The sequence below is a fragment of the Stegostoma tigrinum genome, chromosome 15 (genome assembly GCF_030684315.1).
Source record: "Stegostoma tigrinum isolate sSteTig4 chromosome 15, sSteTig4.hap1, whole genome shotgun sequence".
In the NCBI taxonomy this organism is placed as follows: domain Eukaryota; kingdom Metazoa; phylum Chordata; class Chondrichthyes; order Orectolobiformes; family Stegostomatidae; genus Stegostoma; species Stegostoma tigrinum.
Genome location: NC_081368.1, coordinates 67,850,072 through 67,868,817, shown reverse-complemented (window position 1 = coordinate 67,868,817; position 18,746 = coordinate 67,850,072). Strand labels below are relative to the sequence as shown.

The following is an 18,746-nucleotide window of genomic DNA, read 5'->3' as shown; positions in this document are numbered from 1 at the left end:
CAGCCAAAATAACAGCAGGTGGGATTATAGGACCAGTGAAGATAAGTTAGCAATACCTAATTGTAGAGAATCCCTTGTCCAGTTTACCAATAGGATATCATGGAAACGAAGCTCAGTGTACTACTCCATTTCAAAGGTGGATCTCAGCACAGGATGGAGACCATGAATACATGCTAAGGAATTTTCACAAGCAGCTGTACGTTTAAGAATTGCAAATGTATCATCTAAAAAAAGTCAATAAATATGGCTCACTTTTTCAGCAATATTCAAGTTCTGAACTATCAGACAAGTACCTAATAACATTTGACATTTTCCACACTCTCAAACACCGAAAATAAATTTTTAAAGGGACAAAATCTGATACGGACAAGAAGAATAAATGTTTTGCAATTTTAAAGTCATTAAAGTTCTTCAGTTCTTGAGATTGTTAACCTGAGACAGTGGTAGTTTCATTGTTGACTTGCATCCTCAACAGTGACAAAGTTTTAAATATCTTTGAATTTGGACTAAAATGTTCTTTTCCTAGTTTTCTATATTCACTGGGTACTATCTTCAAGTTGATGAAGAGGAATCAGCTCGAGACAGTGAGACTTCTAGGTTCTGTAGCTCTGAGTCCATCAATCCTTCTCTTTGCTCTGCTGCTCATAAGCAGACCATAGAATATAATTCAGTGTGTACTGATATGACTTCATTGTTTTTCCAAGCTGGATAACTTTTAAGCAAGCCTATCATCTCCCAATGTATGACACTGGCACAGAAGTTTACATTTACTACAATTAGAGCACATCAGATAGCTAGCTCAAAATACCAAATTGAATCAAAAAGATTGTCGGGCATGGTAGCCATGTCTGTCAACAAATACAAGGCAGGTTCAGATTTGACATCAGGAGCACTTCCATATGTTAAAAGAGATTAGTAGTTGAAAAGGTTCACCACAGGCAGCATACAGGGGTAAAACCCATGGGGTCATTTAAGTGAAGGTTGCACAATATTATTAAGGAAGTTACATGCTACTCTGGATGGGGCTGTGCGTATTTCTCACTCATAATTATCTTTATATGTTCTAATTTTCATGAGCACATTACATTGCTGTTTAAATTTCCAACTTAAACTAAAAATCTTCACATTCTAGTTACTCTCAAATAAGCATTATGAATGTATTTATTACATTGATTGGTAATTGATGTTACATGAGTAATCTGTTTTCCACAAATTGTTGATGGCTAATCAGGCATGTACAGTGTTCAGTTCAGTGATAACTTTGCATTTGACCATTTATTTGTTTATACAATGGAAGATGTTTCAAAATGTATATTTGTTTTCAATTGCCACAACTTTGAAGTCAATCAATTTTAGTGAATGCAAAGCCGAATGATGTAGTGCAGAAAGTGGTGGCAGTTTGGCCTGTGAACATGATAAATAGGTCATCAGAATAACACATATTCACTTTGCAGAAATGCAGCCTGTCGATTACAATGAATGAATGCAGTGACTGTGGCCAGCAAGTAGTTCAGAATTTCTCTTTACAGAACTTTATACGAATGCAATCAATTGCGAGTGAAATTGTGAAAGACAAAAAGAAATGAAGCTATTTCACTTTAACTAGCCTTGGGTGTCTGAAGGCAACCAGTAAGTGTCTCTGTTATTTCAATGCCCTTGAGATTACTAAAAGCAAACAAGTCCTACTTATAACATTGACTTTTGTAATTACCTCGTCTTATGTTATTTCAGATGCAATCCATGTCATTTTTCTGTCTCTGCCTCTGATCCATGCCTGTATTTTCACATAACCACCTCTTCACTATTTCAGTGATAACCTTGGAACTTGCTACAGAGCTGTTCAAGGTTATTTGGCAGCCAGGGTATAAAAGATCTATCAGGGTCCTGTTTCTTGAACATAAACAGTGATACTCCTTGCAGTGCTGTTGACAAGGGTGCTACTGTCTTTACAGAGCGATGGCGTTCAGTTCTCACTCTGCCCTTCAACGAAAATGTCACTGTGAAAATGATAAAATGAATCAAGGCAGCATCCTTTACCACATCTTAAACCACAAGAGACATCAACATCTACCCACCTGCAGCTGCAAGCACGAATCCAAACAGAAGGTAGCACTGGGCTCGCCTTATGTTGCCTGTAAGGCTGCTTCTGAAGTTCTGCTGAAGACAGTGAACTTTATTAAAAACCTGCCCTCTTTTCGGGGTCTGCTGAAGCCGGACCAACTGCTGTTGCTGGAGAACTGCTGGGCTGCCCTTTTCATGCTGGGCTTGGCTCAGGAAGGTGTGGATTTTGAAGTGATTGAACCATCAAAGACAAGCATCCTGGAAGAAATTCTAACTAACCAGAAAGGAAAATGCACCGATGAGAAAACAAGCTCTGAACCGTCTGCTGCAGAAGTACAGAAAGTGAAATCATTCCTCACCAAGTGCTGGAGCATTGATATCAGCAGTAAGGAGTATGTGTACTTAAAGGGAATCGTTTTATTCAGCCCAGGTGAGCTGTCCCATAGAAGTCTCCTGACCCAAAACTTTGGTTTTATTTTTAGTGAACCCAGGTAATAATGCTCGAAATTGCTGTTGAAGTGTGAACATTATTCCTGAAATATGAATTTTGCCACTTGTGTAGAGAATTGTAGAGGACAACAAATTCAGTTGCAGTTAAAGTGACCATTCTGAGAAGAAGAAAACAAAATTGTCTGGCACTGGAAGGTTCAAAATTTGTAACAAGCTGACAATCACAAACTCTTAAGGAAGATGGGTTTATGTTACAGTTAAATGGACGTTAGTGAATCCAACTTAGGAGAGCGAGCTGAATGGGAAAGGTCAGGGAGAGGAGAGAGTGAGAAAAGTCAGCTTTCATTTAACTTTTACCTTAGGAATTGTTTAACCTCTGTAACTAAATCGCTTGGCAGATTTTCCTGTCCTCCTTTACCTTTTAAGGAATTAAAAATTGATGTAGGTCTTCATGACTGCTGATTGAAATTTCAAATGATAGAAGTGCATTCAAACACATTTTAAAGAAATACAATGACTGGATTACCATCTCATACCAATGTAACTGTTTTGTAATGCTATACTGGAAACTATCATGAGCACTATAGTTACAAATTACAATTGTGACTAGAAATGTTTGCTTTAAATTTTATACGAGGGACAGGAGTTTTTGCTTCAAAGATAGTTCTGATCAACAATATGTTGTGAAATTTGCTTGATAAGGAACAAAAGTGTTTAACCTTGATGAAAAATAATGGCCTTCAGAACTGATTGGCACCTTGGAAGGTTCAGAAACATGCTAGTATCAGTGTTTTCAGCAAAGGCTATATGCAAAATCATGACTGGCAGCTCACATATCAGATTGCACTATATCCAGCAAAGAGCCAATATATTTCAACACTTTGAACATCCCAAACGTTGCCTGAGGAGATTAACAATTTAACGTGAGTGAAATCAACATCAGACCTTGATGCTAAATAACACAGTTTGTTCTGTGTTGAGTTTAACTGATGTCTTGTGCATGATGGGGTAGATCAGTAACATTTAGTTTCATGAGAGTACTCTCTAGTGACATTACAGTCATAAATTTGTGCATGAATGGAGGAATGTGCAAGATCAAAGCTTACTGCAGCCCAACTGGTCAGCCCCAAAGACGTGTGATAACTTGGAATATTTTACAGGGGATGAGACACTTTTGAAAAGGAGTGGGCCAATTAGTTCCTTAGGCTTTCTCCATTGTTCAAGGAGATTTGCATGCAAAACCTTGTGTATATCCCTTGAAATCCTTAACCAAGAGACTCAGCCTTCACATCTTCAATTACCCTCCAACATTTGCAGCCTTTCGACAGAGAGAGGTCTGGATATCCCTTATATTTCTATGAAAGAATGTTTCTTCCAGAGATAATTTGACTATTCTTTCCTAAAAGCACTTGGGGAATGTGTCGAGTCCTGTTGAACATAAGTGTTTGCAGTCACACAGTCTGAGGGGGGTTTGCATCAACATTGGATAGGAATATAAAGCTTTTTGTAGGTGAAATGATTTACCTTAAGAAATGTGCCCCATTAGGTACTTCTCAGCCCTGCATTCCAGCCTTTCTCACCAGGTTTCTTATTCATTTTTATCTCCAGAAACACATTCGTCTCTAAAATCCATCTCTAATATATCATTGATAATGGGAACTGCAGAAGCTGGAGAATCCGAGATAACAAAGTGTAGAGCTGGATGAACACAGTAGGCCAAGCAGCATCTTAGGAGCACAAAAGCTGACATTTCGGGCCGAGACCCTTCATCAGAAAAAAATTCTGTTTGATGGTCACCCATTCCCTCTCTGCCTACATTCCCTTCAATTCAGATTGACCACATTCTTAAATGTGCTTTCTACAAAACACTGCACTGATGTACTGCAGTGATTTCCCAGTGCTATTAACATGTAGAAACCCAAAGACTCAGCTTTAAAATGAACACACAAAATGCTGGAGAAATTCAGCATATCTGCAGCCTCTGTGGAGAGAGAAACAACATGAATGGTTCAAGTCCAATTTCAGAACAACTCACCTTCCTCCTTCTCCCTTCTTCTCCATCTTTAAAATATTGGTTATTCACCAAATGTTATTGTAGTGCAGATAAAAGCTCATTTAGCAGTCAGTCATGCAGAAGAGAAAAAGCAGACTATCATTTTGGATGGAGATTCTTAATAACACATAGACACTGCTGAATGCATCCTTGTTAATATTCTGAATTCTTACTGTGTCAACCAAAGCCAAACTGATCTACTTCTTATGTTCAAGTATATACCAGTGGAAGTGGTGGAAGGAGGCACATAAGCAACATGTAAGGCATTCCTTGTTAGTCATGTGAATGTGAGTGGAACAGAGGGATAGAAAGGAGGGATAGAAACTGCATATGGGCACTAACGATTAGGGATTGGCATAGATTAGGTGGGCCAAAGGGCCTGTTCCTGTGCTGTATTGATATTGTATAATTAATTGTATACTCAGGCATAGATTGGTGGATAGGACTGATTTAAATGTTCTTGTTTGTTATTGGATTTCCTCTGAAATAGCTTGAATCAAGAAGACATTGTAATATTTGAGTGTAAGCATAATTGTTGGATTGTCTCTTTAAGGCCATCCTTCAGGGCAGTTGTGTAAATAGGCTGAACGTGAAAGGGGAAGGTTTGTTTACAAATGTCTGATTTCATGAGGAAAGGGCCGGCATTAAGAATTCCTTTATAATTTTTGTTAATAACTTTCACAAATTAAAACTAAGCAAAGCATAGCATCATATGTGTGACAAATGAACGCATCATATGTGTGACAAAACGAACTGGTTATAGGTATAACTGAAAAAAACAACTATATCACAAGCTTCAAAATCTCCCCTCCCCTTACCGCACCCCAAAACCAGCCCAGCTCATCCTTGTCTCTCTAACCTGCTCTTCCTCTCACCTATCCCCTCCTCCCACCTCAAGCTGTAACCCCATTTCCTACCTACCAACCTCATCACACCCCCTCGACCTGTCCATCCTCCCTGGACTGATCTCCTTACCTTTACTGGCTCCATCCCTGTCTCTTTGACTTTTCTGTCTCCTCTCCACCTATCTTCTCCTCTATCCATCTTCAATCCGCCTCCCCCACTCTGTCTATTTATTTCAGAACCTCCTTTCCCTCCCCCATTTCTGATGAAGGGTCTAGGCCTGAAATGTCAGCCTTCCTGCTCCTAAGATGCTGCTTGGTCTGCTGTATTCACCCAGCTCTACACCTTGTTATCTCGTGAAACAGCCATTGTGAACCAAGCAAATATGGCACATGGGAGGAAGGCTACATAATTGACATCGTTGAAGTCACCCACAAATGCCAGCCTACTAGCACTTATATCAGTGTTGGGGAGGCGTCAGGCATCCCACTTGCCTGTGGGTCAGTTATAGATCTTAATTTGCCAACTAGTGACCACTTAAGAGACCTGATGTCACTTCTGCTGGTATTTTGTCCAGGGTGGTGAAGCCAGTTCACCAAACGGACTAAAGGCCAGTTTGAGGAAGTGGTGCCTCCTTTACTGGGTCTCTGAATCCAATTGCAGTTTCTTCTGCTTGCCATATCCCCAAAGCATCCCCTTTAAGTTTATCCTGCCCTGACCTACAACCTGTTGGCTCTGCCAGTTTACCTCTGATTCTGTCTCCATTACAACACTCTTCCTTCTGTGACTAGCTGCAGTTCCAGTCATGAATATTATTCCCAGTGGGTGCCAGAGAGGTGATGGCTGTTAAATGGCTGAGAGGCTAGTCTATCAAGGTAGGGTGAGATCACCTTTGGCTATTATTTCAGCTCTCTTCAAATGTGGTGCTAAAGTAAGTAATAAATAGTTTTGTATGAGTCTAAGCAAAGGAAGTCAGCTCTGAAGAAAATGCTCTTATTCATTTCATAAAGCACCTTGATGACAAGAATATGATAGACTTGTAAATGCAGATGCCTAAACTGCACCGTCCACAAACGTAGACATTGAAATATTAAAATGCAAGAATTACATGAAAAGCATCTGAAAATAATAGAATTCAAGGGTTGTGGGGAAAGGCTGGGAGAGTGATGCTTATTAAATTGTTCTTGCAGTAAGTTGGCATGAGCTTGAAGAGCCAAGTTGTCTCTCTTTGTGCTGTGATTGTTGTATAAAGTAATATTTCTGAAACCGACTGTGCAGAACAGGCTGAGAGGGAGACAAGGTCCAGATCACAATAAGTATTGCTGCTATAACAAGGCATGGCTACGGAAGGGGAATTAGAGCTACAGATGCAATATAAACTGAGGTTGTCACACAGCTGATGTTGTAAAGCAAGACATAGGCAGCAAAGAGACCATCTAAAAGTGTAAACAGAGTCTAACAGAAAAATTAAAAATTAAGAAGACTGTTGAGGATGCTGTAAGAATGAGAGATCCATAACTTAAATCACGGTTCAGGCAGGAAGATGTTATCAAGGTCACAAGCCTCACCTTGCAATAATTTATCTGGATATGCTATGTCCATATTTTGCCCTTTAAAAAAATTGGAAAATCTCCATTTTGACTGAAGAATGTCGGAAACCATAAAGATGAGGTAACATTTTTCTCTCAGCAATTTGTATCACTTTGGAATTCTCTGCATTAGAAGATGTTGAAAGTGTGTGTGTGTGTGTGTGTGTGTGTGTGTGTGTGTGTGTGTGTGTGTGTGTGTGTGTGTGTGTGTGGTGGGGGGGGGGGGCGTTCCCTGCATTTCTTTAGAACTGAGATGGATAGATTCTTGATAGGCAGATGAATCAAGGATTATCAGGGCTAGATAGGAATGTGGGATTTGAAAGGTAAACAGACTAACCATGACTTTATTGACTGGCAAAGCAGGTTTGTGGAGCCAAATGGTTTATTTCTGTTTCTATATCATGTGCTCTTATTTTCACTTGCAACTTCCATTTTCCCCATGACAAAGTGGGAAACCTCCATTATAACTGCAAAGCTAGAGTATGCATGAAATAAAGCTCTTGAAAGAGCACAATTTAACAGAAGAGTTCAACACACTACAGAATCCCTAAAATAAGTTCCCTATAGTTACAAGGAAAACTGTGTCTGTGGAGGCTTGAACTCAGGATTTTTAAAAGATAGAATTTTCTGATGAATATTTAAAGTACTGATGAATCTTTGTCAGTTTTATTACAGCCCAGAGAAGATGTAACTTTGGCGAAAGCTACTCAGATTCTGCTGGAAGCAGGAGGGTTCACAGAAAAATGCTGAGGGGAGATGGACGGCCGTATAAGAGAAAAGCAACAGAATCCATTCAATGTATTAGGTTAGAGATATGTGTAACAAACCAACTAAAGGAATAGATCACATAGCAGATCCTGAGAACCAATATCATTGCAAGGGAAAACGAAGCTTCGCAAGCGTATGTAATTTCTATTCTGGACCTGTCTTAAGGTTTGAGTGGAAATTGCAAGGTGAGGCAAAACTTTACCAACTACTTTACCCGATTGGCTGTGTCCATCTATTAAAGAAAGAGCACTGCATTTAGAAAACTCTAGGGTGCTTCCAGAAAATTTGTCAAAGTAAGACACAGTAAAAGAATCAAATACCTGTTCATCAAAAGATGTTAATGCAATAGGACCATCAGCATAAGAAAAGATATCTGATGCATTCCTAAAGGAGATCAGTGGTCCAGCTAGCCTGAGTTTCATAGAATGTACGGAGATGCAACGCTATCTGACAAAAAGGTTGATTTCAGTCAGGTCCAAGAGATTATAATAATGTATGTAAAAAGGAAGAGTGTTAACCAGAACAACAAACTGCTAATACAAGATGCAAAAGTGGGCATGATGGTTGGTGCAGTTTGGTTCAAGGACAATAGATTTGATAAGGAATCTGGAAGGAAAGAGGCAACTGACCAACAGTGATCTATCTTCTCTTGACAGCTGAGTGAATTGTACAAGGTACAGACAGGGACGTTATCCATTTTTGGAACAATCATCCAGTAATAACTGATTGAGATTAACCCAGTGAGTCATGTCATGACTTGCAGACATCACAGGGCCAATGACAGAATTCAAGTAAACAGTGCTCAAGTCAAATATCTGTCAAACTTCCCAGTCGAAAGAGCACAAATTTGGGGAAAATAGTGAAATCTCTTTCCCAAACGAATATGTGCAGCCAGAAATTTATGAGAGACGAGGTAGTTGTAAATTTAATAATCCACCTGAATGTAAAAATGTTAGCAATGGGGGAAAGAACCTTGTGGTGGGGATGCAGAGATGCTGTATAAAGGTATGGTTCTGAAAGAGTTCATGTTTTACACTGCACGCTGCTGCATGCAACCTTCTGATCTCATAAGGACTTTTAAGGGTTTAACGCACACACACGCACACACATGCACAACTCATCCATCACTCTGTTGCTGATAGCAGCATGGTCTTGTCAAAAGTAACTATGAGAAAGTCCCTTCATTCTATTATTTTAGCGTGGACTCCAAAACAGGGTTTTCCTCCCTATTTCCAATCATAACTGCTCTTCCATACGATCTCACCCTGTCTGAGCAGAAATCTGTGTGTGTCTGGGATTAAGGGCTACAGTTTAAATCTACATAGTAGATTAGGTAATAACTAACTCATTTTACTGCATGCTTAAAAAATAAACAAATTTCTTTTGAGTTTATTAAAGAGACCAGCTTAAAGGTTTTTTTTTCCAATAGATAACTGCAATGAAAAGAAACAAATTGGTTATTTTAATAACAGACAACAGAGTTACATTCACAGCTCATTAAGTAGTGGGACTTGGTTTCCACTGTGCTCCTTCCGTCGAAGTCAGAAGAGAACCTATATCCTCAGATCTCCCATCAGTCTGAGTTACGTTGTCTAATTTATACAGGGTAGTCCTTGATCTACAAACATCCAACTTATGAACATGATCCCGCACCGGGGGTGCACTGTTATAGATCCAAAATACAAATATTTCCTATACTTACGAACTGCTATTTTACATTGTCCTGTGTTGTGTTCTGACTTGGGTACTAATCAACCTGTGAGCAGACTCAAAAACAGAACATGTTCGCAATCCTAGCACTGCCGCTATCCTGAAATAAACTGCATTTTGTTCAAAACCTTAATGCTCATTAGTCATTGTTCTCCCTCACTGAAAATCAAGTAAATGCTTCAGCCCAGTTAAGGAATGAGGATGGTGGCAGCAAACTAACCCAAACTTAACCTAGCAGGTGGTTAGCATTGAAGGGCACATAACAGTAACCCTTCTGTTATTTTATAAGAAAACCAAATTTAGCTTGAGGAAAACTTTTCTATCCAGTGAGTGTTTGGATTTGTAGGGTGCTGCCTGCGAATATGGTAGAGGTGCATTAAATTGTGGCTTTCAGAGATGGTTAAACACCTGCGGGGAAAATATTTGAAAGGCTGTTGTGAAAAGGCCAGGGAATGGGACCGGTGAAATTGTTCTCCGAGATAGCACAAACTTGTAGAGTCATGGAAACAGACCCTCCAGTTCAACCAATCCATGCCGACTATAATCCCATCAGATTTGATGGAATGAATTGTGTTTTTCTGTATAGCAATCCTTCGATGATTCTAAGATTTTGTAAAATCCAAACTCTATGAGCCTCTGTCTTGAATATTTACAAAGACTGAACTTCGACAGCTGTACAGATCAGAAAATTTGAAAGATTCAGAACTCTTTCATGGAGAATTGGTTCCTCAACTCAGTACTAAATGACCAACCTACTATTCTTAGATGGTGATTCCATGCTTTAGGTTCCCTGCCAGGGATATCATTTTCTCAGCAGCTTCCCTGTCAAGCCCCTCAATAATCTTATGTGATTCAAATATGTTCCCTCTCAACCTTCCAGACTCCAGGGTTATATAGGCCCAATTTAGTCAGTCTCTTTCATAGAAAAGCCCTTTCACGTCAGAACCAATCCAGTGAACATTTGTTGTGCTCTGTCTAGGACATGTGTGTACATCCTCAAGTAAGGAAACCAAAAGTGTACACAATATGCTCCATCAATGTCCCGCATAATTGGAGTTACAGATTTTCAGCTGTGTGCCTTTTTGGCAAAAGAAACCTTTGCCTTCCTAATTGCTTGCCATATCTGCATATCAACTCTCTGTAATTTATCCAACAAGGGCACACTGGTACTTCTGAATGCAAACATTCCCCAATCTCTCTGTTTTTTGACATTTTTCTAATTTCTCCATATTGTATTCCATCTGCCACATTTTTGCAAGCTCACCCAACCTGTCTGTAATACTTTGTATCACTTACTTTTTCACCTAACTTCTTATCTTTGGCAAACTTGAACAGAATATTCTCAGTCCCTTTATCTAATTGATTGAAATAGACTGTAAATCACTAAAACCAAACACTAATTGTTTCAGTGCTATATTATTTACTTCTACATCCTTTGTCTCTTGATTTGGCTCTAATCCATGAAATTTAATTCTGTTTTGTACTGTTTTCTCTTCTGTGGTGCCCAATTGAAAGTTTTATGAAAACCCAAATACACATCTCTGGCTTCCTCTTTTCTTCATTCTCTCAGACAATGTGGATATTGCTGTTTGAACTGAGTGGCAGTTAAAAGTGAGGAAGATGCTGTGGGCTCTTCTGCCACATGTAGGCTAGACCAGCTAAGGATTAGAATTTTTTTTTCCCTGAAGTGGGCATTAGTGAACCAGATAAGCCTTTCCAAAATAGATGCACGGGGCACCATTTTACTGAGGCTCGAAGTTAAATTCCAGCTGACTGACTTATAATTCTGCTTTTGCATTTTCGCTAATCTATTAAATAGCGAAGTTGTGCTTGTATTATTGCAATCATTGGAAACAATTCCAGATTTTTTTGAAATTCTGGAGGATTAAGACAATGCAACCTGTATCTCTGCCAACACATCTTTTAAAATTCGAGGGTGTAGGTTGTCAGTTCAAGAGCACTTATTGTGACCAAATCTCATACGCTTCCTTTATTTGCATGTGCATTATACTTAGGAATCTGCACAGCACCCTTCCAAAAGGCAGTGGGAGCAGAAGGACATGGACAGTACGGTCAGAGGTCAAGCTTGAAGCACCTGCATCCGGGGCAGCACTAAGTTCACACATGTGGGCAAAGCCAATGGATGGATCTTCAAATGTCAACTCCACTAGCACAGCTAGGAACCTTACACTGCTCAAACCAGTGCTCCTATAAACACTCATCCATCGGCAGTGTCTCTCAGTCAACGTTCAGACATGACATTTGTATGTTTCACCTGACTCTCACACACATACCACTGCTGCAATTTTCAGATTCTGCGCAAGGCCAGCTTGTCAACCAGGAATAGCCACACCAGCCAACCACATTGTACCAGACTCAATGACACACTTCCCTCTCTGTTTTGCAGGAGGAGGTGATGCAAAACTGGAGGCAGCATCAAAGAACTAGAAGGGGTGATGGACATAGCTTCCTGTCCTGAACTCCATGGAAGAGATGGTGCTAAGTCAAAATCAGAATAGCCACTGCTGGGGCTGTGCTCAGAGGAAGTCCTGAAGCTGTTGGGGATGGTTTTGCATGACTTCTCACATATCACTTCCTCATCCCATGGTCTCTGATGATTTACATGTGGCAGATGTTTGTGAGCATGCAGCTTTTATTTAACCCCCTGGGTTGACTCATACCCTCACCATAATGTTCTCCTTGTTCCTTTGGAGGTACAACTTGGCCAGGCAGTGGAGAAACTCAAGAAATGCATGATGTCGAAAGTGCACTATCAGGTGATCTCACACACACGGGTGCCATTGCCCAAATCTTAGAGTACAATCATTGTACAAATCTCAGAGACAAGTATCTTGTCAGAATCTGCAAAGTGCTGAGACAGTGGGCATTTATTAAGCTATATGGAGCATAGCCAGGGCAGAAGCAAAGTTAGTGCAGTTATCAGCATGTTCAAGTATTGGTCACCCAGGAGTTCTCCTGAAGCAGAGTCGGATGAAGGTTTTGATGGGTCGGACTACAGAAGAAGATTGATGGGTATGCACAGTGGATGTAGAGGAAGGCGATGGCCTGATGGTATTATCACTGGATTGTTAGTCCAGAGACCCGGGTAGTGTCCTGGGGACACAGATGGTGGAATGTGAATTCAGTAAAAATCTGGAATTAAGAATCTAATGCTGATCACAATTGCCAGGGTGAAAAAAAGAAGCATCTGGATCACTTATGTTCATTAGGGAAGGGTCTTACAAGGGTCTGGACTACACATGACTCCAAACCCACAGCAATGTGGTTGACTCTTAACTGATCTCTGGGCAATAAATGCTGGCCTTGCCAGTGATGCTCGTATCTTGTGAGTCAGCAAAGGAAAAAACAACAGAGGATTCTGGTATTATGGAGGATTCCAGTATAAGTGTGGTGCATGGATTTGTGCAGATGTTGTAGCTAATTCATAACTTCCAATGGCGGGGGGGGGGGAGGTTGGTGATGAGCTCCAACACTGGTAAGATCCAGCCATGGTGGTGTCTTAATTTCAATTGTAGGAATGCACTGAAAACCAACAGTCTGACTTTTATAGTGGAAACTCATTTCAGCTCTGAACTGCTGCTACTGCTGCCTCACTTTTGGATACCGTTAATCAAGAGAGCTTGAAGGAGTCAGAGCAGTTCAGCAATCTAATTTCATTAAATTATGCAAATTATTTCCTACAATTGTCAAGGTGCCATCCCAGGAAAGTAACAGTGACTCGGTGGAGAATTAAACTTATCATTTTTGAAATGAAGAGCATTCATCTTCTCACCCCTGTACTCTGTCAGTGCTATTACTGTAATCTGTTCAACAGCTCACTCTGCTGCTGCTTTTGCTTCGATGTTCTGACCAAAGATGAGCCTTCCAGCTGCTCAATGCCATCCTTCAAGGCCACCGACAGCTGCTTCCAGCCCATGGACTCACCTTGACTATGCTGTGGTTTGCACTGTATAAAGCCATTAGACAGGCCCACTGTTTGCATAGTTCACAGAGAAATAATTACACATTTGTTACTTCTACATTCTCTCTCGCTGGTTGCTAGAAGACAGTCAAAAGGAAGCAGGACGAAAGGGAGAACCCTTCTGCTCTGAGTGCTGCCAGTTAATCACTATTGAAAGAAGCTAGAGTAACTCACCTGCCAAGCCAAGAATCCGAAAACACTCTGCTGAACTATCATCATTCCAATATCAGCTCTTCGTCAACGACTCAGAGACTGAACCGCATATCTTCTGCTTTTACCTTTTTGTTGAGTTCATTTGTTATTTCTATCCTGTGCATATGTATATTTTATTAGTGTTTCTTCTCACAAGTAATAATGGATAAACTTACTGTTTTGTTAACTCAAGAAGTTGGTTCCTTTTAAAAACTTTAATTCATTTGTTCTACAAGTAAGGTATCCACAATGTGACAGGGTAATTTTTAAATTGCCTTGTTCAGTTGCAACAAGATTAATTAACGAAAGGGGGCCAACTCATTGTTCCTCGTCCTGACCAAGAAAATTTGGGGGATCGCTTCTTGAACAATAAGAACTGTGTGTGTGTGATTGCCAACTGGAGTGATGGCCTAGCTGGTCTGCAGTTAATTTTTCATCTGGTACTTGCTCATCTAAGGACCAGTTGTAGCATTTTCCAGCTTCTCTTCTGCTTGTTGGTGACCAGGGCTGTCCCACATGATGTTGAAGTTATACAGCAGGTATCACACCATCCGAAATCCTGGCACTCCCTCTGCCATGGTCTGCAGGACTTCCCTACAGCAGTGCAAGCATTGGAAGCACAACCCAATGCTCTACTCCATCACATTTTATCCACCAGGACAGCTTTCAGTATATGCATCCTATATGTATACTGCAGTTTGGCAACCACTCTTCCAAAGACGGCAAAAAAACCACAGAGTTATGAACATAGCCCAGTCCATTACGCAAACCAACCCTCCAGTCATTGACTCCAACTACACACCCTGCTGCCTCAGGAAAGCAACCAGCAGAATCAAAGACCCCTCCTATCCCGGTTATATTCTCCTCCACCCTCTTCCATTGGACAGAAGATATAGAAACTTGAATATACTTACGGATAGATTCAAGAACAGTTTCTTCACCGCTGTTATCAGAATTCTGAACAGACCTCTCAAATGTTAATTCTGATCTATCTGTCTCTCTCTCTCTCTGGACCTTCTCTGCAGTTTTAACACTGTATTCTGCGCTCTGTTCAGTACTTTTCACTGTATTTCAGTACATGTGACAACAACAATAAATCAAATGTGTGTGTGTGTGTGTGTACCCTGACTGGTCAACAGTTGGTTTTGCATCTAGTATTTTCTCTTTGGTTTCCTGTGCTGGTTGAAATGTGGATGACATAAGCTAATAACAAACTGTAGTATAGGGAACCTGCAAACCTAGTGGAGCTTCACGCTCACTCTACCAGTAGGTCTCTGGAAAAAGGAAGTGATGTTATCACTGAGAGTTTCCTTTATGCAACAATGAATGGAACGTTGGTAAAATGGTGCAAACATCTCTAGCACTATCCTGGAAGCAAACAAATGAGCAAAACTTCATCACTACTGTCACCTTCACAGCAACAGGTGATGCAGTCTTTGTTCTGTTCTGCATATAAAGTGAAAATTGTTGTTAAGTGGCAGATATCAGTGAAATACTGACAACATATACCATCTGGGACTTGGGGTCTCAACACTCTGGAAACAAGTTCCAGCAACTTGTCATGCTCTGTCTTGCATCTGTTCATTCTCTCTACCTTGGTGCATTTCGGGGAGGGATTAAGATCAATGATCCCAGGGATCAATTTGTTTGTGCATTAGTCTTGAAGTGAGTAAAATGCCTTTCTGCAGCAGCCATATTGTTGTACTAATAAAAATTAAATCATCTCTGAAAAGACTAAAATGAGTCGTATCAGAAGACGAAATCAATCGGAAATTCACCAGTAAGTAGATCCCTTTAAAATGCCCTGATGGGAAACATTCCTGCTATTGAACATGGGTTCACCTGTTAAAAATTTAAGAGGGACACGGCAGGAGTACAAAATGGTAAAAAAGTAGAACTGGTGTCAAATCATCATGGCATTGGTTCATATGAATGATTGATCTACTTTGTATCTCAATTCCTCACATGCTAAATGCTTTGTCAAAATAGATTCCATTGTGTTTCACATCTTTAGCTCAGAAATAGGATATCCGCTGACCATTTACAATAATCAACACAATTCACACTTTTTCAAGTCCTGAAGCAGCAACATCTGGATAACATTCAGGCTTGAGTTGATGAATGGCAAGTGGCTTTCTCATCATGTAGGTGTTCAGCAATAACTAATTCCACCAAGACAGAAGGTAGCCATTGGCCCTAGGCATTAATGGCTATACTTGAGTCACCCACTACCAACATCCTGTGAGGATGATTTATGAAAAACCAGCCATAAAAATATTGTGGATACAAGATTTGCTCAGACGGTGTGAACTCTGCAGTCAATTATTCACCCCCTAACTCCTCAAAGCCTGTTCTCCATTTACAAGATACAATCAGAAGTGTGATGGAGTATTGCCTACTTGCTTGGATGAGTGCAGCTCCCTAAGGTTTTAGAGCAGATGTGTAACCCGGGTTGTGGATGTTGTAGTTGGTTGGCTCGGCGTGCTGGTTTGTTGTTTCACAGACGTTTTGTTACCCTGCTGGTTAACATCACCAGTGCAGCCTCAAATGAAGTGCTATTATGATTTCCCACCACTTATTTAAACTCTGGAGTCTGTTGAGTTGGATTACCTCACTTCCGGTTTTCATTCGCAGTGGAGTGTATATGGGGTCAAGCTCTATGTGTTTGTTGATGGCTTTCTTCATGGAGTACCAGGCTTCTAGGAATTCCCGTGCTTGTCCCAGGATCTTGGTGTTGTTCCGGTTGAATTGGTGGTTCTCCTTATCCACGTGGATAGAGATGACTGAGTATTGGTCACGTCTTTTTGTAGCCAGTTGTTGTTTGTGTACCCTTGTTGTTAACTTCCTTCCTGTTTGTCAGAAATAGCATTGTCGAGGTCTCTGCAGGGAATCTTTTATATGACATTGATCCTGTCCATAGCGGGTAATGAGTCTTCAGTTCGGGTGAGCAGATGTCATGGGGTTGATGTGCGTTTGTGTGATACTCTGATGCTCAGTGGTCGTAAGAGTCTTGTGGTCAATTCAGATGTGTTCCTGGTGTAAGGTAGCGTGATGAGTGTGTCAGGACATGTAGTACCTTCCTGGTGATTCCTTGAAGAATGCCATCAACAAACACACAGAGCTCAACCCCATATACACTCCACTTCGAAGGAAAACCGGAAATGAGGTAATCCAGCTCAATGGACCCCAGAGTTTAAATAACAGGCAGGAAAACACAGCAGCACGTCATCGGAGGCTGCACAGATGATGTTACCCAGTGTGGTAATGAAACGCCTACGAAACAACGAACCAGCTCGTGGAGCCAACCAAATACAATGAATGCAGCTCCAACAAAAAGCGTGACACCATCCATATCAAAGCAGCCTGCTTGACTGGCACCCCATCTAACAATCAACATTCACCCCCTCCATTGCCAGTGTAAATTAGTAGCAATGTGTGCAATCTTCAAGACATACAACACACCAATGCTCCTTTCACATTGTTTTCCAAATATACAACTTTTACCATCTGCCTGCAGATACATGTAAACACCATCATCTGCAAAATCTAAACCACTCCCCACCCTGGCTTGGAAATATATCACAATTCGTTCAGCATCACTGGATCAAAAATCCTGGAACTCCTCTTCCTGACAACATTATGTGCCTTCAGCACATAGACTTCAGTGGTACAGAAAGGAGGCTCACCATTACTTTCGCTAGGGCAATTCAGGTCACAATAAATACTCATGTAGCCAATGATATTCATATTCCATGAATGAGTTGTTTAAAAATGCAGTTTTGGTGCTTTAAAAAGAAAGCATTGATTCCACTTCCACATCTTTCAAAACCAATGTGTATATCGAACAGAATAATGTAATTGAAATAGGCTAAGGCATTCCCCTATGAGTTTCCTGAACTCAATTCTGTGAGCTGTTGGAATCCTAAGGCTGCAATACGTAAGCAAGGCTGTAATACTGTAACACATTTCTCTGTGGTGCAACTAATCGTGATTGAAGCTCCAAGTTCAAATTACCGTACCTGGCAGCTTGACATGCACAAATTAGCCACTGCATTTCTGACTTTATTTTACGGGATTTTACAAACAGCCCAATTATTTTCTCTGATCAATTACTTTAACCTATTTGTGTGTGTGTATGTGTTTTTGAACTGCAGATGTATCAGGGCTACATTCTCCACAGTACATCCTGTACCTGCAGCAGGAAGCTCAGCGAGCCCTCACTGAGTACACCAACTCTGCCCACCCTCGGGACATAAGCCGTTTCAGCCAGATACTGCTTGCACTGACGTCCTTGAAGAGCATCAATGCACCCGTCATCACACAACTCTTTTTCCGACCACTCATCGGGAACGTGCAAATGAATGCGTTGCTGGTGGAAATGCTGTACATGAGTTAGTCACACTTTGCTGTGCATATCGCAACATTTAAACCACAAACAAGACAATTGTGCTTTTCTTTCTATTCGACGTGCTAACTTATTTGTTACAAATGTGTTTTTCAAACGTTTAAGTGTTTATGATTCTGCCTGAATTATATGCCTAACCTGCATTATCTGAAAGGCAAATGGATTCATTAAAGTATATATGATGTTTACCTTTACCGCGTGTTTGTTTGAAACATGATGGCCCGTGAATTTGTTCACACCTACCTGGCCAATCCAGAATATACAGCATGAGTCTTGGACATATAGTGGCCTCATTTTAGAAGAGATGGAATGTCCATCCCAGTTTCAGAATGTGAAGCATTCTTGTCTCATTAGTTTGATGCACATCCAGCATTGTAATGGGTGCATGCAGCATTTCTACCATCTAGGAGGCTTAGCCACCTGTTTAGCAATTGAAAACTGACTGTGTGCCAAAGTAGTTCTAGGCCAGCGAATCCAGGCCAAATACACAGAATGTCTGAAACCAAGCTATGGGCAGTTAGGACTTGTTAATTTCGACACAGAAACTCCGATTTTAATTGAAGGAGGGGAAACACAATGTGAGGGTGGCTGGAGGTGACAGGCAGCAAATTCTTCACCATCCCTCAAACCAGATTGCATCCCTCCTGCCCCCACTGTCTCCTCCCCTTGCATCAGACTGCAAGGCCCAGGCAA

At 40.8% G+C, this 18,746-nt stretch overlaps 1 protein-coding gene across 1 annotated transcript; it reads left to right on the top strand.

The window, feature by feature from the left end:
- Nucleotides 1–1,908: 1,908 nt before the first annotated feature.
- Nucleotides 1,909–18,114, top strand: LOC125459023 (nuclear receptor subfamily 0 group B member 1-like). The gene is made up of 2 exons (XM_048544903.2): nt 1,909–2,491; nt 17,803–18,114. Exons 1-2 carry the CDS (start codon nt 1,957–1,959, stop codon nt 18,042–18,044), a joined length of 777 nt encoding a protein of 258 aa, XP_048400860.1. The 5' UTR covers nt 1,909–1,956; the 3' UTR covers nt 18,045–18,114.
- The last annotated feature ends 632 nt before the right edge of the window (nt 18,115–18,746 follow it).